This window comes from Lepisosteus oculatus, chromosome 8, assembly GCF_040954835.1.
Source record: "Lepisosteus oculatus isolate fLepOcu1 chromosome 8, fLepOcu1.hap2, whole genome shotgun sequence".
Taxonomy (NCBI): domain Eukaryota; kingdom Metazoa; phylum Chordata; class Actinopteri; order Semionotiformes; family Lepisosteidae; genus Lepisosteus; species Lepisosteus oculatus.
The window spans coordinates 5,752,942-5,774,192 of record NC_090703.1 but is presented as its reverse complement, the minus strand read 5'-3'; the positions used below and the strand labels follow the sequence as shown (position 1 = coordinate 5,774,192).

The 21,251-nt window shown below is 39.2% G+C and overlaps 1 protein-coding gene across 5 annotated transcripts in view; it reads right to left on the bottom strand.

The window, feature by feature from the left end:
* The window catches only part of prkd1 (protein kinase D1), a 72,258-nt gene extending 51,251 nt beyond the window's left edge, over positions 1-21,007 (bottom strand). For 2 of the 5 annotated variants that reach the window (XM_015350604.2, XM_006632167.3), the window contains exon 1: positions 20,335-21,006. In XM_015350604.2, coding sequence (XP_015206090.2) covers positions 20,335-20,499 — 165 coding nt within the window. In that variant the 5' untranslated portion in view covers positions 20,500-21,006. Of the gene's footprint in view, positions 1-20,334 lie in introns of all 5 variants that reach the window. The other 3 variants (XM_015350605.2, XM_015350610.2, XM_015350607.2) reach the window with 3 other exon arrangements.
* Positions 21,008-21,251: the final 244 nt, after the last annotated feature.

Sequence of the window (21,251 nt, the reverse complement as noted above, 5' to 3'; positions counted from 1 at the left end):
TATCACATAAGCTGTGGTGGTTCATTGCACATGGCTCTGGTTCGATTCAAACCAGAGTCTCCTCTGTAATGTCATGAAATCCCACCAGTGATCACATCCCAATTAGATTACAGCAAAAACAGAGGACAACAGAAACCGCATGCAGAAGTGGAGCACTGAGAGTTTACCGACTTGTGTCTCCACTGAGACAGACTAAATCATCTCCAAAACCACTGCTATATCCACTGCAGCCCAGCATACAGGCAGATCACCTGTAGGGTTATCCCCCTTTTCATAACCACTATGTTGAGCCAGAAGGCTCCGAGATGAAAAGACTTTCAAATGAAAGTCTGTTGCTTTCTTCACATGCTGTGATAAGGCCATTACTTTCTATCATCTTCCCTTGTTAATAAAGATGACACATAATGGGTTCAGTTAATGCAAGCCATTAGAATAATGAGGGCTAGAAGAGAAGACGCTTTTTTCTTTCACCCATCACTGTGCGGTAATTTCACTTTATTAGGTAGTTTTATTTTTTATCAGCTGGTAATTCGTGGGATATTAGAAATACATAAAGCTTACTGGTGATTAACGTTGGGATTCATTTTTAATCTTCATTGTGGTTTATGTCCCCTGTAGATTGACAGGATATGCCCATTTCGTTATGAAAATCTGCCCATGGTGAATTTATCATACTTTTCTATGGTGTCTTACACTTAACACATGCCTTTACTGTCCCCTAATGAAATTGCACTTTTTTGCATATACTGTATGTAATACCAGTTAAAACTTTTCAACTCTGGCCAAGTCCAAATCTTTAGACTTTGCCATTAGAGGGGAGATTTGTTACTGAAATGTATTTCTCATTGAATTAAAAATCTGAAATGGACTGCTCTGATACAGTAGATAAACTATAACAGACCCTATTCATTCTGACATTTCAAAGACATATCTTAACACTTCCTTCCGAAATATCTCGGATAAACAAAACATGAAGAAGACAGTCAGCTCCCTAGGGGCTTTTTGTAGCAGGAGGGTAACTTCTTCTGCTCAGCTCTGCACAAGCTGCCCAGGAGTGTGTACGAGCCTGCACTAGAAACTAGGAAAGGCAAAAGAGTGGGTGCTTGCAAGATGCTTTGTTGACTTCAGTGATGTGTATTTTTACCATACTGTCTAAATATTTTTGCCAAGGGGATTTAGTTTATTGGATTCCAAGAAAAAAGTAGCATGTCTCCAAAATACAGCAAAGTATGCTTTAATACATTATTCTACACTGTCCGTCTCTCATTGCAGTACTGTATTCTGTTCCTCGAAATATAGAAGAGCAATCATTTGTGTATCTAATGTGAAGCCCCCACATATTTAAAAAATGAATTCCCCCAGGGAAAGAAAATTGAATGCTTCATTTTCCCCACATCCGGACCAGATGCAAATTTATTTCAGCACAAAAACACTGTAGTTAGTAAAAGAAACTTCTACCAATAAAAAGAAAGGTTTTTCATCCAACCAGCTCCTAATCATTTGTCGTATATTTTACTGCATTTAAAACTAAAGTGAGCAACAGAATTACTCATCACACACCACCGATACACTAAAAGATCAGTTTAATAATCTCCCACCAAATTTTTTTTCAAATAATTTTAATACTTGAAACCTGTGACTCTTCAGGACTAGGGCAGAGAAATGCTGGGGCAGGGATTCTCTGCGTGTTGCTCAGCAGGGTCATCTGTGATTGGCCGGGGAACAGGGAAAGTGGGTGGGGCCAGAGCAGTTGGTCTCCGCCCCTTCATCTGAATGCCTGTTTCTACTTCAAAATCACAGAGTAGAACCAATCAGCTTGACTGGAGGACAGATTTCAGCACACAGGTGTGAATATGAACAGGAAAGAAGAGGGAAGACCGGCTCAAGTCTGTTCATTCCAATCCGGGAGCACAAATGGGGGAAAAAATAACCAAAAGAAGACATTCATTTATGTAATTATAGCAGACATTCGGTGTAAAATATTTCAACGCACCAACTCTAGGAGGCTCAATTCTTTACACACTGCACAATACACAATAATTTCACTTTCAGAAGCCTAGTCCTCTTCGTTCACTATCAGCTGACTCTTTCTAAAGTTTCAGATACTGTAGCTAATTTTCACTCGGTCACAGAACTAGACTGTTAAGCTAAATACATGGTGACCATTATGTCTGCTCATTCTCACCTTAATCACTATAATTATACATGTTCACACGTTATTAGTAACTATTTTACAATTCTTACCATGTCATTCGCAGGCCCGTCTGAGCATCCGCTAGTCATTTTGTAACTATCTGCACTGACAAAATCGCCTCAGTCTTGCAGCCTTCCTCAAACTCCGCGTGTTCATTAGAATTACACTCTCAACTCAGAAGGGGGCAAATTAAATTGCTGATTGTGAAAAATTCTCCATTACTTCCATGATGTGTGTTCTCTCACGATCTCCATTAGACAGAATTTCACAGGTTAGCACTTAGATAATAAAAATGAAATGTGCTGTATAATGGCTATAATGGCACTCTAATTTAGTCTGACCTATGACCCGGAATCATTTGTGCTGCCCAATCAACCCTTTTAACTAATGCAAAAGAGCGTAATGAGGTGACAGCATATTATGTCCGATCCATTAGAAATACCAACAGTTTACTCAAGCTTCTGCAGCACTGCATGCACTCAAATGTGAAACTAAAAACTGACAGCTGAGGCATTCTTTTTATTATTATTTTGTTACGGTTGTTTGTTGTTCTCTTAATGCAACCTTTCTAAATCCTCCCAAAGACGACAAAACTCTGCTTACAAGACACATTATCTTCACAAACAACCTCTGTCACTTTCATCACTTGAAATTGAGTGCCTGATTCTCTCTTACGGATTATCACACTACAGCATACTTGCGACTGGGGCTTTCAGCACCTGTAACTGTATTGCTCACCCTGACTGATGTGTGACTGATGAGCTGTCCACGGTGGACCGCAAACACGCAGTGATTCAGGGTTCGCATTCTGACTCCATCTACAGATCTTTGCACATTTCTTTTGATAGTTTTGGGGACAAAGGCGTATTCAGATTCAAAAAGATTTTGTAGTATACAGTCTAAGGATTTATGTTTGTTGTGGAGACACCAAATCAGTTTAGGAGACAAAAATCTTTTTGTCTCGGATGCATTTTAAAAGCTCCAGTTGATCAGCGTCTTTCTGCGATGGGTACTAGTGAAATGGTAGTGGTCTGTTTTTTGTTTGTTTAGAATATCCAGGTTTGTGTCATACCTGCGCTGAAAAAAAAACCTAACAGGTAAACAACATTTATAACAACATTTATAAAGATGTTAATTGGAAAATATTTTACTTTACCTTCACCGCATCAGCACATTTGGCAAGTGGAGATAATTGCATTTTCAAGCATTTCTCCCTTCATGGAAATCAAAACTTGGTAACCTTTAAGCAAACTACATTAACACTGAAGCAAACAGAAGTTTATTTATAGAAATCAATTACCGCCAGATTCAATGTTTACTTAAGAATTACTTGGAGCAATTAAGAGATTGAACAAGTTCCTTTTTAACTCTGTGACTGTCAGTACAGGAGACAATTGACTAAGATGAAGGAGGCTTTGTATTTCATGGATTAGTTTAATACAAAAGTCTTAAATGAATACCTTGTTTTATTAAAAGCGTTTTATAATTCCAGGCTCATATTTTAAACGTGACTGAATTTCAAGGTTAACTCAGTGATGTCCTCTTTGAAATATTGTATCACACACATTAGCAGTGATTGGAAATGGAAGGAAAGTGGAAAACAGCTCATTCCAGCAAAGGGAAAGCATCATTGCTTAAGTCCTGTTGCACTACTTTCACAAAATTCACAACGTTAACAGGTAACTGTTGTACATTAGGTGAGGGCTCAAGTCAAAGTGCACAAACTTTATCTGCAAAATCTTACTATTTGAACACACTCTCTTCTGATCAGCCTTACCAATGCTGTTCGTTAGTGACAAATGGAAGCTAAGGCATGTTTTTTTTTTAGTGATGATATAACTGAGTCATTGCTTGTTGTTGGGTCAGCAGCATATGCAGTACCGAAGGATGAAATTAACAAGCACAGTTTATGCTTAACACACTTAACAAAAGGTGTCAACAATTATTGTACATTTTAAAAGCCTTCCTCTTCCGTATTCTAAATTCTCTCAAGTCTCTTTCAGTTCGGTAGCATATTTTACTCTAATCACAACATGGTGACAGCATGATCTTCAGAATTCCAGAAAGAAATTTCTATAAACTTGGGTGTTATGCCTTGAATTTAAACTTCCCCAATTTTGATTTTTAACATTAAAACATTAAATTATGCTGCGATGCCTCAACCTTCTTAATTTGATAAGCAGTGTACTGAAGCATAGATGAAACAATATGTCAAAAACCATGCAAAACACTAATAAGTGCTATGCGACTGGAAGTATTTTTAGCATGTTTATGTAAATTGGCCCTGCACTGCTTTGCTCCTATGAATAAACATGTTTACTGCAAAAATGTTGTTACTGAGACACACAAATCCGTACAAGTCAAACGTAATGCTGAGAAAATGATATTTTGACAGCTTTGTGTCACATGCCTGCACATGACAAATAACAAACCACTGAACACAGCTGATGAATTCCTTAACTTGTTTTCTAATGACTTTAATGTTTTCATTTGTGCACCACTTTTTGAAATGACTGTTATACATCTGATTGCAGGGCTCCCTTTATATGTCTTGAGATTCATGATTGCCAATTAAAAGCCATATGGTCAATGGAAGATATCAAATAATGATGGCATGATTGCATTCCACAATGTAAAACCCTTTTGTCTCTATCAAGCGTTTTGTCCCCTCTTGGAATATTTTAAAAATAATTTGCATAAAAAGAATAGACGTGTCCATCTAAAAGGTCTAAAAACGATTTGGCAAAATTGAAGTATTTGTTTCTAATATTTGTAATTATGGTTCGATTTTATTACAGAATCACACTATTAGCTAATACTACACTTATCTAAAGTTCCCCACTACACTGTATAAAATCTAAAGATCAACCACTGAATGAACTGTGAATCCGAGGCTGAAACATGGAAGCCATTCTGTGCCAAACACTAAAGTAAACCACAGCTCGGTGAAGGAGAATCGGAAACAGTTTCTAACAGTCTTTATCAGACAAAGAACAGAAGAAGGCCGGCCATTTGGGATTTCTCTTAGAGTTACGGAACTGGTGTTGCATAAAAAGAACAAATACTTTATAAAGGGCATCACAGTCATGCTGCCAATAATATTAACAATAACTTAATTCCACCATGCAAAGAGGGAAAATCCTCAAACAGTTCTAATGCAATAATACTTGATCAGTGGCAAAAAGCTTTATTATAAAATGATAAAACTGTGGTTAATGAAGGCACCTGCTGTTCACAATCTAACACGAAACAGCTGCTTTTAGGCAAGTACAAGTTTAATCCAGTGACGCTACATTATGTAGTGACAGGCATGCTTAATTCATTTTCAGTTCATTTTCTCTTAACATAGGAACAGCTTCTTGTTGTCACTTCCCAGTGACACTCAATGATGGGCTCTTGTTGTCCTTTAGAGGAAATCTATCTAATTGTGTGGTTTGGTTTCAGCTCACTGGTCTGGAAGAAGGATATATTAACTTGGTACAATGCTCGCAAAGATCACAGGTTCTGTTACATAACACCAGAGCCCAAGTAAAACTACACTTTAAATCAGCAGAAAAAAATTGCAGGAATCCCTATTAAATTGTACAGTTCAATAAATTACCAGCAACAGGAAGGAATTCTTGCAAATTTACATTTTTTTATTAAAGCTAGCCCTTTGTTGTACTTGAATAAAGGTTTAATTACCTTCACGCTGTTTCCCTGAGCTCACTGCCAACAGAGTTGTGTTTAGTTTGATTATTCTGAAGGTGGCACTCAAAAAACCCCTGAAGACATGGAATTCTATTGACTTGCTAAACACTGAGGGATAGTGGAGAGATTCACTGAGCACAGATCTTCTCTAGTTGTAGGAAAGCAAAAGGTTCTGCTTAGCATAATAACGCCAAAGCAGTTTATTCAATGAGTAAACTGGGCCTCATCTTCCCAGCACTGACTAAATTCTGCTGTCGTTTAGTCAGCCATGTTTTTTGCTTTCACCAGAGCAGTTCCTAAACAGCCAAGAATGCTATGGAAAACGACCTTGCTGATTTTTCCTCAATGCTTCAATCATTTTACAGACAGCCGTTTAACAACCAGATTAGTGCTCTCATCCCAACCTGCCCTCAGTCCATGTACACTAAACCACAGCCACACTGTAAACACTGCAACGCTCAGGGTAATGCAAGTGAAATGACTACTTCAGAGGCAATTGTGATCAGTTGCCAAGCAACCAGAGAAACACTTTACCAAGTACCATGCGAAGACCCGAATTAGCCTGCGGATCCACTGATTTCTGTAAATATGTCCATATTTTTCTATTACACTTTAAAGGCAAAGCAAAATTGTGTTGAAAAATCAAACTCCAGTCAAAGTCAGGGGAACGTTTTTAGAATCTATTTGTAATTTTATTACTTTATTTTTAATGAAGTCCAGGTTTAATGGTGATTTACATGTTCATTTTGCTCCCAGATGACCTAGCAGGGGCTAAGAAAACCTCAAAATCCTGCACTGTAGGCTTGAGAACGTAGGCACGGGGCTTTCAGATTCAGGCTGAGCCTCTGGCCCGTGTGGCAGAGAACGGCCAGGACTGCGTAGGGTTGAGCAATCTGACTCACCGTGCACCAGAATGCCCTACTGATGATGCAGGTCTGGGCACCGCCAGCACTGGCCATATACCCAGTCCTCTGCCTTCTGGGCTCACAGAATGAATAACAGTTGTAGCGAATGTGACCAGACCCCAGACTCAGGCCAGCTCAGACACCCCTCTGAGTGCCTGAGAAACACAGCCAGCCCCGAAAAGAGACAAGCCTGCTATGCTGAACGACTAGTGCCATGCTGTGGGGGTTGTGAAAGACATTGCGAGACCTAAGAACCGATTTTACTGTCTCAGTTCCTTGCGACACAGTGACTTAAAGATTCACTGCTGACAAATGCGTGTGCGCTGTCTTGTTCTCTGCTAGAATGGTTGTAGCATTTTCCACCTAAACTTTGATGTAAATGGCTAAATGTTTCAGGAGCCAAAATAGGCCAATAAACATAAACGGGTTTTATTTGGGTGAACACCAGCACGAGGTTGGAAACAGTGTCTACTTCCTCTGCTTTTTGTTAGTCCAGACCTCACTGCTCTTATTTAACAATACACACACATTATCGAGTGAAGTGATATTTTAACCACTGTGGGTTTTAAACAATATATAAAAGAAGGGTGCACCCTGGGAGACATAAATTTCAACTTATTCCAGGGAAAATGTGTAACTACAGTATCACAGCTCTCAGACCAGACTGAGTGTGAGGATGTTAGCACTTACCTTGATGAATGAACAGTGGACTGATTAATAAGGACACTTGCAAGAACGGTAATGTAAAATGTGAGAAACTTATTTAAACATTGGTGCCATCAATCTAATTAATCTCAATAAAACACTGCTCTAATGATTTCTGACAATGTCAAGGAGTGCTGCATAGAGACAGCTGCTCACAGTCTGTTAAATCACCCGTTGTCAGATATAAAGACTTCTGCCAATAGCCAATGGTTCATGAAAAACGACAATATGTTACGAACTGCTGTTTGTGGTTGGTCTCCCTGTGTGGTTGTCTGGGAAGAGCTGGGGAAAATAATCCATGCTTGAAGTGCACAGTTTCCCTCAAAAACAGCAAAGATTCCAGCATGTCCAGAATTAAAAAAACAACAAAATGCAGCACTAAGTAAGCAGTAAGCCCAGCCTATCATTCCTTTTTTTCTTACTTCTACTCTCATGTATGAGAGAGCATCACTTAATTAAAAACAATGGATTGGAGAATGTTGCTTAAACATTTTTACGGTGAGTAACAAAAAATGTGAGAAAGGGGAGAGGACTGGGAGAAACTGTGAGAGCTATGGATTTTAAATTACCGTCTGTCTTCTTCGCTGTTGAAACTCCAGAGATTTTTACACTGGCTCAGTGAGCTGATGAACGTGTTGCAGAACAGTTTAAATGGTGCCCATTTCCGCCGTTTCTAGAGAAGGTATAATGTTGCTGTTCAGTTACAGTTACTCTGAAACTGCAGTGTGTTTGACGTTATACATTCACAGTATGTGTAGAAGACACACTGTAGGGTTCAACCATTTGTACAGCTCAGTGGTACTTGAAAGTGTTTATGCACAAACTTTTAAAGCCGTTGTTTATATTCCTTACTATGTTTATCAAGACATTGTTCATCTTCGCTTAAGTCGGGTTAGGGAATATTTAATGTAAAAAATAGATTTGACTTTTATAGGTCTGGTAAATAAAATATCAAATGTTAGGAAATTAGTTTAGCTATGGGAACTTTTAAATTCATGTGCTCACCCTGTCATGTTGTTTGGTTCTGTCTTATATACTAACATTTCATTTCATTTTTAGGATGCATCAGTTTTAGGGGTTCTGACTGTGGATTCTGCAATTTCACAGAAATTCATCTCAGCATTAAGGAACATACAAATAAAAGACTCAAACCAAACCAACCAAGAATGAAAGATGTCACTCCCTTACACCGAAAAACAGTGAATCCAAGAAGGGTGTATTTTTTAACTATCATTTACAGAGTAAACTCATTCACGGAGTAATACTCTAAACTCCAGATGCACTGCTGTGGTAATTCAGCACAGTGCTCTGAAGGAATATTGATGTAACTACTGAAATGACACTAAGAGAGTAAACAGCTGTCATCCTTAGTGCATGGGGCTTCAGTTAATGTTGCCGAATGCACATGTAAGTGTAATGGGTTCACTGAATAATATGGCGGTGATATATGAGCCATAAACAGAACCTGAAATATACAAACATTTAGCCTGTTCGGAACCAAAGACTTGCTAACAAACAATGATTTTGGCACTTGCTTCTGTCTTTTCACAGACGATGCTGATCTTGGATGTTCTAGAATGAAAGTGAAATATACGGTAAATTACTCCATGAATGGTTTTTAATTCCCCCTCAATGTCAGTTTAGCCAAAAAATCTCCACAGAGTTCAAAACAGTCTTGCTCACAGATGCCCTTTCTCTTTGTTTTCTTATTGTCTTATTATCTCTTTTTATTAAAGCGGGGCTTTTCAACAGACATGCCTAACCTTCCTGTCTTAAAACTGTAATCTGGTTACACAGAAGCTCTGTTTAACAGTTGTATTTGAACACTGAAACTGTATTTAACACTGCTGACTAAAATGTTTAAAAGGACATGCTTTCCTGTTGCCTGTTATTGTTTTTTTTTCTTTCCGAACTAAATGAGCTGCAAAGACATCCATCCAGTTATCACTTATCTGAGTCACATCTCCAGATAGCTCATCCCAGAAACTCTGGACGCACGGCAGGACTAGGACCTGAATGGGGGGCAGACCAGGCCACTAATGCACGGATGCATAAAAACATTAGCTAACCAGCCAGCATGTCTGTCACGATATTAGTCCCCCCTCCTTAAGGGTGCTCTAGCCCTTTCACTTAAGACTTTATTCTCTGCACCTGTTTCCCATTCCCAGCCCAGCTTAAAAGCCAGGCGCTGACGCTCTTCCGGGCTCTGCATCTGATTTCCATATCGTGCGAGTCCGGGACCTGGAAGCGCCTGGTCCCGTTAAGGTTTTAACCTCTGTTCCCGTTCCTGTTCCCTGTCCGCCGGTTCCGACCCGGCCTTCGTGGTTTTTAATCTCCTGGTTTTGGATTTACCCTTGTGTTTTGGATATTCCCTAAGGACTACTCTCTCTTGGATTGTTCGCCTCGGCCACACCTCCCCCGTGCACCAGCGCACCTTGGACACGCCCCCTTGTCTTCAGCCCCGTTTTCCTGCATGACGTTTCCCTAGTGTTTCCCCACTTCGTCGGATTGTGTCGCCCGCATAGGGTCCGGAAAAAACTGTTCGTTACAATGTCTCTGGGAGGAGAATGAAGCCCCAGGAGAGGCCTGCATGGAGAACATGCAAATGCAGTAGGTATCCCAGTCTGCAGCTACTGTATATCCCAGACCCAAGAACTGTGATGCTTTTATACCCATCAAGCTCCCATGTGTAAACATCATCAGGGCAGACCCTCCACATAGCTCTTATTGATAGATGCACTTCACAGCTTAAAAGAAATCAGATTTTGTTGTGTCATCCCTTGATTGCTTATATACAATATTGTGCCTCGTCAAAAATGTTCAATTCCGCTGGTTTGGGATGTGACCCAGAAAAGATATGTGTTGCCCGATTTTAAGACAAAGTAAAAAAAAAAAAGGAAACTTTTCAGTGTGATGGAGCAGTAGATTTGAGGATAAAGGAAGCTACAATTTCAGGAAAGGTGATTGATGTTCCTGGTATTGATGTACTGTAGATCACTGCCATTCACAGACACTGCTTTTCTGAAGCAAGATTTTTTTTATTCACGTTAGTCAACATCAGCTGCAAACCAAGCAGTCCATATTAAGGCCATGCGCCCTATTGTCCCACACTAACACCTTGCTTATCCACTTAGGATGCAGAACGTTAGCTTTAACTTTAACTTTAGAACACCCTTTGCTATTGCTTGCTAAAATATTATATTATCTTCTTTCTTCCTGGAAGAACAGTATGTGTTGCAGATTGGCAAAACATCAGCTAGGCCTGAGAATGTGGAGTGGGGGACTGAGTTCTCAAAAGCCTCTTTCTTCATGAATTGAAAAGGAATAGTACATTTTTTCCACGTGATGAAAGCATTTTCCAGCACCCCAGCATTTTTTCTTTCTTTCCCCTTCAAGTACATCTTGATGTGCCAGTTGCTATGGAGCAAATCAATGTGCTACAAGCAGCCAAAACAAAAAGTACATTCATGGCATGTCTCTTATGTCAAGATTTACAGATACTTATGTGAGCTCATGTCTGCGTTATTGTAGGTAAGGCAGCACATTTTCTGAGCATGTTACACTGGTCATCTCAAAAACACTTTTTTAAAGAAGCCAGCCTCTAGCACAAAAGAAAAAAACATCAATAATTGAATCCATTAGCAACAATTTTTTAGTACTCAGGTTACAGTTCATTAGGGTAACTTATAAAAGGCACAAAATAACTAGAAATAAAGGGGTCCAAAATATTATCTTTTAGAACTGTGTATTCTGCTCCCACTGTGTTTTTGTTAATGGGATAATTAAAGAAAGATTTCTAGTTGGGACATCAGTAAAGAGCTTTCAGCTCTTAAAAGGTACCAGTGTCTGAGTTTCAGAACTGCTCCCGTTCAGATGTATTCCCTGAAATGTAACCAACTGGATGTCAGCAGAAGGAAAATGCTCATTGTTGGTGTGACTGATACAGTGGCATCCCCACCCGTTGCAGTTGATCAGTTGATCAACTAGGAAGAGCTGTGTAGTGCAAAATTAAGGCTGGCAAGTTGAGGGGCTGCATAAAGTTCTGTGTGCTGAAGTGGAAGCTGTCCCCTTGAAGTAAGTAGGAAGTTAAATAAAAGTCTTAATCAGCAAGTCACTGATTAGCACTGTAGACGCAGAACTCAGCTGGACTGAAAACCAGCAGACAGTGCTGCTAAAGGACCAGGTCTGGAAAGCACTGGCGTAGAATGGTATTGCATTCTATTCTAAGTAATCATCTCTAAATCATCTCTAAATGAGTTTTGCCTAATATCACTAATAGTATTAGTATTTGCTTAATAGACAGGACAATCGTTTGATCAATCAAATCGACGGGACAAGCGTCTTGCTAAAAAAATTAAACTCTAAGAATTAAAACAGTGAACAGACAGTGTGGATACAGAGTAGCATCCACAGTACACCCTGTAGGTACTGTATGGACACCATGTTTAGAGTCAGTAATAGACATTATAGTACTAATCTGAGACTAAAAACCTTTGGTGCGGTAAAGTGTAAGAATGACTGAAGGAGAAAGATCTCACAGGAGCTGTCTGAGCAGAGGAGTCCTGAGCAGGTGGTGAAAGGCACCGGGCAGCTCTGATTTCTGTGGGATAGTAAAGACCAGAGAGGGGGAGCAGCCAGTCGGGTGGAAAAGGAGGAGAGGAGAAGGCAGGGAGGAGCTGTAGGGAGGTGGGCAGGAGAAGAGGGGTTGGAAGAGAGGTAGGCAAGATCTGGGGGCTTTTGAATTAGTTGCCTGCAGCAATAGGAAGATGGTGGAATGGAAGACTGACTGGAGTCACAGAGCAGAAAACATTTTAGAGCTTTAGAGCTCTGGAGGAGCTGGAGTGAATGGAAAGTGCTGGAAGTGAAGCACCACGGTCCTCTCCAGGCGTATCGTAGGATACTACCAGGGTTCCCAGTCCTGGTCCTGCTGACCACACGACAGCCGGATTTTGTTCCAGCCCAGCCCTCAGTTACACAATCCAACCCTTGACTGACTAGGCAGAAGATTAATTTGAACTATTTGTTCCGAGCTCTTAAACATGCTGGAGCCTTAACCATTATATTTTGTAAGGGAAAGGAAATCCTAAACTTGAAACACAATGCCACTATTCAGCTGAAGGATCTAATGAAGGTGGGATGGAATGAACCCCTGTTCCAGACAGAGTAGGAGAGGGAGAGGCTGGTGGAGTATACAATATATAAAAATATGAATAATGAAGGAGAAGTCCACATAGTGGGAGAAGGGAGAGGAAGGGGGAAAAGGAAGTGTTTGTGAGTGTGTCCAATTGTGAGATAGAGATATAGGAGCAGACGAATATTAATAAGAGGAAAACCTGAGGATACACCTGTGAAGCGAGGCTCAATGAGCAGAGCACGGACTGCACCAGGAGACTCGGTATATGTGCTTAAAAAGGTACAGGATGAGGAGAGCAAGGTATCGACAATGCTGGTAATCCCCAGCTGAGAAACTGTTGATAGGAGAATCATGTGACCCACGGTGTCACAGGCAGAAGAGAGACCAAGAAAGACTAAGACAGAACTCATTCAATTATTTTTACTCAAAATAATTACTGAGTTAAGAGTCACAGTGACCACTACAGTTAAAGGCCGTCAAGAAAAGCTCATTTAAAAATATGGTCCCCTTTTCAGAATCTTCTGCCTAACAAATTCCAAGTGATGCTTAAAATGACTGATTTTAAGCCTAATGCATCAAAATTGTATGCCTGTGCTGTTTGGAATTTGACCATGAGTATCTTGCTTCTACTAGGCCATCCTATTGACCAAGCTGTCTACTTGGTTGAGACACATCTTGCATGTTCCCTTCTGTCTTCACAATGTTGGGAATCCTAATGCACAGGCTACAGTACGTGCAACAGTTGAACCATATGGGGAAGTTACATCAGCAGGGATAATCACGACAGCAGACTTTCATAACCCACTTGTTTTTAGCTCATAAATCATGCAAACCATTACTCGAGTGGATTATTCCTCCTTTATCCACTGCCCTTGCTCAAAGGGCCCATTTAGAGAGGGAGGAAAACGGACCACATGAGCATTTTCCAGTTTTGACAGCTGGCTGTTTTGCAATTGTGTGAAGCTTTCCTTGCAAGGGGGGAGACCAAATTTGTTGGAGAGAAGGGGCTCATAAATGTGACCGTGAAACATTCCTTAAGCTTAACTGTTAAGTCTGTCAGTAACCACTGGCTCTCTTGTTCTAAAAACCACGAGAGGAATATTCATGCTTTTAATTTTAAGACCATTTAGAAAAATCATGCAATAATAAAAACTCCCATAGACACGGCCATACACATTTTAGATTCTAACAGCTTTTTACTCCTTAGGAACGATACACATGAAGGAGTTATTTTTCTACAAGATGTTGCAGTCATCATGTTGCAGCTTTTTACTTTCTTTAATGGAGGACATCATCTCATTTTCACAATTCTATAACTGACAAGCAAGAGCCTGAGGTTCAAAAAGCTTGTTATCCTATTTTGTTATCATCAAAAGTTTGAACGGTTGACCATTTCATTTGTAGTAGCACTAACTAGCACGCAGGCTTTTTGGGTGCATGCAGAAAAGTGTTATCACCAAGAGGCCTTCCACTGACTCATCCAATTACTCTGGTCAGTGTCACAACAAAAAGGTAACATCTTTCAAATGAAAGCTTTAGTCTAATTCTTTAACATTTTTGTGTGACAAGTAATATGGTTAAAGCTACAGTGTCCCACGAGAAGCTTTTAAATTGTAAAATATTTGAATTGCATATTTGCAGGTAAATTGGAAATTGGAAGATTTAATGAGATTCATGAAGATAGTTTTACATTGATTTTTGATAAAGTCCATACCGGCCAGAGTACCAACTATACTCACCAAGCTAGAGTTCATTCTGTGGAATAGAGAGCAGGTGACTCCCCCTGGATGAGACACAGGGGTACCCCAAGCAGTTCTGATCCCCCCCCTTACACTGGAGCCACTGGGATAAAGTACCTCACTGAAGGAAGAACAGCAGAGATTCGAATCCACAACCCCCCAGTCATGAATCCAGAGTCTTGTTCTCAGTGTATCACTGCATGACACTGCGTGTCATTTGACATTACAGATATCAGAATGTACTATAATGATAAAGCAAAAAGCTAGATTTCACGAACAGATGTTTAAAGACACAGGAGCAAATTAACGCATCTGTGAGGAAAACATATGCTCAAAAATGTAGTAAAAATGACCAGACTGTATTTTGACATAATGTTTAATTAAGGTTCCAAAGTGCTATAGATCACCAGAAGCTCTTATTTCCTCTGATGTCCTTTATAGTGAAGGTCTTTGCAAATCATGAGCAGTAGTGACCAAAGTAAGCTGAATTAGTATGAACAACCTCAGGGATCTCCAGATGTTTCAGCCATATGATCTGGAACACACATATTGGCTTAGCATAGTTAATATATTGACTTAAGACCCAGTGTCAAAGCTTAGGTCATGCTTACAAAACTGAGCCATTTTAAGTCTTTGCAGTGTTTTTATTTCCTCATTTTAAATTCATGCCTGTAGATGTGCATTTTGTGTTGTAACCAAGGAATCTCATAGGTCTTAATATCTCTTTGCTGGCAGTGTGGTCTTGCGGTACTCCATCTCTCATATCTATTAATTATATATCCATGATCCATATTATAGATCAAGCTAATAACCCAGATTCCGAGATTACCAAAAAATAAATCTGCAGGAGCGAGACCAAAAAGCATAGTATTTATGAACCATTTCCCAGTTGGTATCATCACTAATTTGCGTAAATCTTTTCTACTCTTATCAATGTCTTTTAGTAGTAAAGGCACATTATTATTCACTTGCATCTAAGTCTAGAATGCCAAAGCTCTCATTAATATGTAGGCCCGTTACACAGCCTGCTTCCACCCAAATGATGATGAGCTAAGTTTTATCTACATCCTTCAGTTGCATGCCACCACCCCATAGCCCCGCAAAAAGCAGACAACCCTTTCAGACAGCGTCCTTACCTCTGTCTCAGGGCATTTGTTGAAAAGCCTGGGGTTACATTCTGTTGGATTTTGAAATTCTGTCATACCAGCCCAGTACACAAGGAAAACTGATTTGTTTGCAAGTACCCACAAACAGACACCCTGACAAACTGACTCATCTTCCAGTGCATCTAAACGTAGCTGGGAACTAGAAGTTAACATCTAACAAAGTACCAACCCCCCCAGCAATATGCTTAGTTAGATGAAACTGTCACATGACATTGCTTCCACACTTTCAGCTTCCCAAAATATTCTGTAATTGATCTTATGTCATGGGCTCTGGATTACCACCCTCACCACAGTTTCAGTTTAAAGATATAGAAAACCTATCTGAGACATACACCATCAAATACAACGACAGATTGCATTTCATCAAGAACGTATGTTAATATATCATCTCAGGCATACTACACCATCTGCGTTCTGTACTCTCGGTCCATTTCTCCATCCACATTCCCCTCTTTCTATGTATATACTTTATTTATTCAAAAGTAAAGCGTCTTAGGTTTGCAAATGGGTTTGTTACAGAAGAAAAGAGGGCCTGGTGGACTTTTTGAATGATTATGCCTTTATTCACAGTGGGGGAAAATAATGGAAAATAACATCATGGAGCAGGTGAAAAGACTATCACACTCAGGCTCCAATGATTTTAAGCATCTCAGAGGATGCAGAGTTAAAGAAAGTAAGAGAAAAATCCAACAAAAAAAATCACCTGGATCAAATGGTTTTTACCCACTTGAGCTCAAAGAAATGAGGAAAGTTATTCGTAAGTCACCCTCTAGGATATTTCAAATGCTCTTAGGGCAGAAAATGTACTTGTTGATTAGAAAAACTCCAATGTAATACCCATTGTTAACAAAAGGGAACCAAACTGAGCTAGAAAATTATAAACCAGTCAACCTAACTTTGATTACATCTAACAGTATGGAAAAAAATAAGAACTGAATGAAAGAAGTACAACTGAATGGAAACTGACAGCCTCATTGCTGGTCCACAAGAATTCATTCAAAAACGCCTTTTAAGGTGAAAATAACTGACAGTGTTTCTACACTTAATGAATGCGGTACAGCACAATTTCTCAAAATTGCACTCAGCAAGCAACTTTACATTTTTACTCCATTGACTCCACTCTGGAATTGTGTGCATGTAAAAAAAAACAAGAATCTCCAACAATTATGGACTGACAGGTTTTGTACAGATGGGCATAGTTTCTTCATGTTCTACAATCTGGTAAAACAACCACCATGTTCACAGGGAAAAGTCACGTGTGAACTAATTCTTTCTTTTTCTCATATCCATTGTGAAGCAAAGATTTCTGTCTGGCCAGTTTTGGCAGAGTAAGGATCTCTTTCCAAACTGTTGGTCATTCCTTAGTAGTTGATGCCTATTATTAATATTATTTAATTATTACTACTTATTATCATACACCATACCACACTACACACGTATGCATTGTTCAGTACTGCGTTCACCTTCAGGACTTTGTTGATCTCCTTAAAATGGTTAATGTTAGGATACTAATACTGCTATAAATGCTTTTTTTTAAATAGATTTGCTTCAACAGCTAGATATTCTTGTAAAAAATGCAAGTGTCAGTACTGTATTTATAGTTCTGTATTATTTGGCTTACAACACAGTGCACAGAAAGTTTATATACAGTACTGCGGTGCTTAATGATTTAGAATATTTCTGTAAATGGAACTAGTTGTAAAATACTGAGCAAAAGCTTAGAACTTTCCAGTCCTGCATGAAGGTCATTCAGGCTACTGGCATTCCTGATGTTGTTGATATTAAACAGGACGATTTTCTAACTGTTTCAACATTTTGTACGGAAAAAACTGTGAGCAATTTCAATTCATGTTTGGTATTTCCATGTTGGTGTCATAGTTAACCTGTCAAATGAGCAGCTATAGAATACGAAATCAGGAGAATATATTGGCAAAAACTTAAAAGGAACAACTGGTTTACAACAGTTCAGGAAGACAGCCAGCCCGTGCCTGGAATTACAAGGTGGAGATTATTTAGAAATTTGAAGAAATAATCATCAATAATTTAGAAGAAGCATATCTTGCCTAAATAAGCTATTTGATTTCTTCAACAAAACTAGCACAGTGAATATAACATCATAATGTTTACTTTCAAAAACCTTGCGATAAAGTACAATGTGAAATACCTATCTACCATAAGGCTGCAGGAATTGGGAATAATGATTACACATGGACATAAATAGTTAAGTTAAGAACTGAAAACAAAAAGTACTGTAAAGAGAAGGTACTGTACTTCTATCTGGAGTGAGGCAGCACAAGGATCAGTTCTTGGACAGATACTCCTCCTAATCTGTACCCATAATCTAGACTCTGGTACAGTGAGTAAATCTGCCCATTTCACAGATAATACAAAAACAGAACAACACGGAGCTTGATTAGATTGTAAATGGTTTAGATTTTAAATCAAGGGAAGTTGTATTAAAATTGTACAATGAATTGATTAGGCCTCAATTGGATAAGTGTGTCCAGTTTTGGTCATAACACTACAAGAAAGATATTGCTCTCTACAGAAACCAGTTTTTTTCCGGATCTGAAGGGAATTTCAGACAGAGAAAAAGGGATAGTCTTTTCACTCTAAAGCATAAGAAATTGCATGGGGACTTGATTCCAGTTTTCAAAATCCTGGAACACATAGACCAAGTCAACTCAGGGGACCCTGTTCAGATTAGCAGTAACACAAGCACCCAGGCAGACAAGTGAAAATTGAATTTAAGGAGATTTAAAACCAAAAACAGGAGATACTTCTTAATGCAGACAGCTGAGGGAGTCTGGAACTGACTTCCAGGATGTAGCTGAAACTAAGAGAAATCTCAGATCTTTAAGTTACTAGGAAGCAAACAAGCAAGGCAGGCAGAATGCCCCTACATCATCTGTAACCTTTCTTTGCTCTTTTGTTCATTGGTAATACTAAATTGAATGCAAATTATTTTATTTGTCATAGTATATTGTGATTTATTTCTAACTAATAAAAGGATACCCACTGTTATTTACATATGTATTTTCATGTTTTTTACGCTTCATTTAAAAAGAACTAATCAGTGTGCTTCAGAAACTTCTGAACTAAGCAGACTTCTCTATTCTCTACGTACACTTTATTTGACTTGGAAAAGATTAATGAACCAGAGCTTAACCAGCATGTTGATTTTGAACGGAACTACTTTTCTCTAGCTGATGATAATTATTTTACCTTGTAAAAAATCAGAAAACAGCTCATGTTCAAAGTTTTGTTACAATAATTTAAAAAGGGATTCAGCTGTAGGGATACCCTCTAATACCTCTGAAACTTTCTATCACTTAGAAAGTGCTAGAAACCCAAAATGCAGAGATAATATCTTATTAATGCATCTGAATAAGAAAAAACACATTGTGTGTCGCTTTAAAAATGTATTTTTCCTGCCTTTAATGGCAGAAAACATATAGAGGCATCAGATAGGAAGGCTTAATGAAGTTACAAACATTTAAGAAATATTTTCCACAAACAATAGAGTAACTCCATTTGAAAAGTTTACAGAAAACAAATAAGTTTCCTATGTTCCTCTACAGATCAGGCTGTTGTTCTCCCTGTTGCCAGGGGTAATGTAACTAACTACTCATGTGTCTCTCTGCGACAGACAGGAACAATCCTGGATGCGAAGACAAAAATATACTTCCAAAATGTATCTGGATAAAGAATGATATTTTCTTTTTCAGTTCCAGGACAGTAATATTGGTTTACTAGAATGCATTTGGCAGCAGAAACACATCTGGAACTGGAACTGCAAATGCAATGCACATTTGTATGTTTTTTGCATTGATAGCCTAGAATCATATCTACTGGTGTAAAACTGCAATAGTAATGGCTTCCAATTTAAATATTTACAAAAAACATGAACAGTGCTTTTGGCTATTACATGTTTGGCATAAAAGGTTTAATTATCCAGTGAAGAAAATCATGCTTTTTTTCTCATCTTTGTATCTTTTTCTCATCTAGTGAGAAAACCATGCAGTTCAGCCCCATGAAGTTGATCAATCCAGCCTGTTGTAGCTGTTAGAATCTGTTTACAGGGCAGTTTGCCTTGACAATATCAAATACTGTTTACCTCCCAGCTTCCATTTTACTAACATACTTCAAGACCTTTGTTTACGATATATAAAATAGTTCAAAATGTACTGCTTTGTAGCACAGGCATATCAATCAGCCTGAAAAACTGCAATATGTGCTGGTGTGTATATACATGTACAGGGTTGTGCAAAAAAACAACAAAAAACCCTTTTTGCCTTGATTCATTCTACCACAAAATTAATGTATTGATCGTGGAAGAAAATCAATGGGCTGCCCCCACACACTTCCCAAGCAATGAATTAGCAGTTCCATAGGAACTATAAACTTCAATCATGCGTCTTTATTTAAAGACATTTTAAAAGTAGTTAGAAAAGCAACCAGAAAACGACATAAACTCGATTGTGTCATTGCGGTGAGTATGCGAAATAGTGTGAAGAACAGGCACAATCTTTTCGCAATGATTCAAACAGAGTGTCGGCAGCTGTCACTGAGCTCCTCCACGCTAAGGGAACGGCGCCTAAGCCAGAGCACACTCCAGCAGCGCAACAGTTAATTTTCACACATGCAGGGGGGGAAAAAAAGAGAAAACAAAAGTTTAGGCACAAGTTTACTCCTCGGTGTGACAGTGTTTTTTTTTTTTTTCCCCCACTGCTCATCGAGTACCAAAACAAAACAGGCATTCAGTGAGGAAGAAGAGAAGGAACTCGACGTCTTGTTTTACCTTCTGGTCGACGATGGAGCATGCCATTTCCCTGACGTGCGACAGGGTGAAGTCGCCGGAGTCCAGCAGGACCGATTCGCGGCTCAGCCCGATCTGAATTTGGAAAGAGATGCCTGGCGACCCCGGGAGAGGGCTCGGCGGCCGAATCACCGGAGGCACACTCATGAGAATCAACCCGATGTCCGACAGGATAAAAACTAGAAACTGGGAAACTTAAAAAAAAAAAAATTAAATGTCAAAACTTTTCAAATGTTTGCTCGCCTTTTGTTTTGTTGTTGTTGTTGTTGTTGTTGTTGTTCTTGTTCTTGTTTTTTCCCCCCACACACCACACAGACACACAAAAAAATAGGGGTACTACAACAGTGATGATAAACTTTCAATCCTCTCCCTATCCGGGGAGGAAAATGGCGAGGAAAACGCGACAGAGGATGCAGTCGGGGAAGCGGTGAGAGGTACTGAAAAGCGGTCAGTTGTTTGAAGAGTGAAAGGCGAAGATGAAGCCGCTAGTCGGCAGATCTGTTGAAATGTTCAGATCTGATCAGAGCCCGCCTCCTCACTATTGCCCCGTGCTAATGAACCGTGGGTTATGTTTGTAGTCACTACAGCCACGAATATTCGGGTGGGTTTCAAGCGCCGCTTCTTCACACATCACTGCTGTCACTCCAGTTTCGGTCAGTGCGCGTTGTTTCACTCCCTGCGCTACAGGGATAATTACAAGTTTTATACTGTATATCCACCGGGGCACAACCTACTATACTGAAGGTGGGGGGAAAGAAAGTTCATCAGTGTTTAATTTTTTTTATGCCCGAGAAGACGGTTTTCCTGGGGAAATTAAGTCATAACGCTCCTTTTTTTTACGTTTAAATAGACGTATTTTTTATGTATTTGTTTGTTTTAAATAAACAATTTAAAAGTTT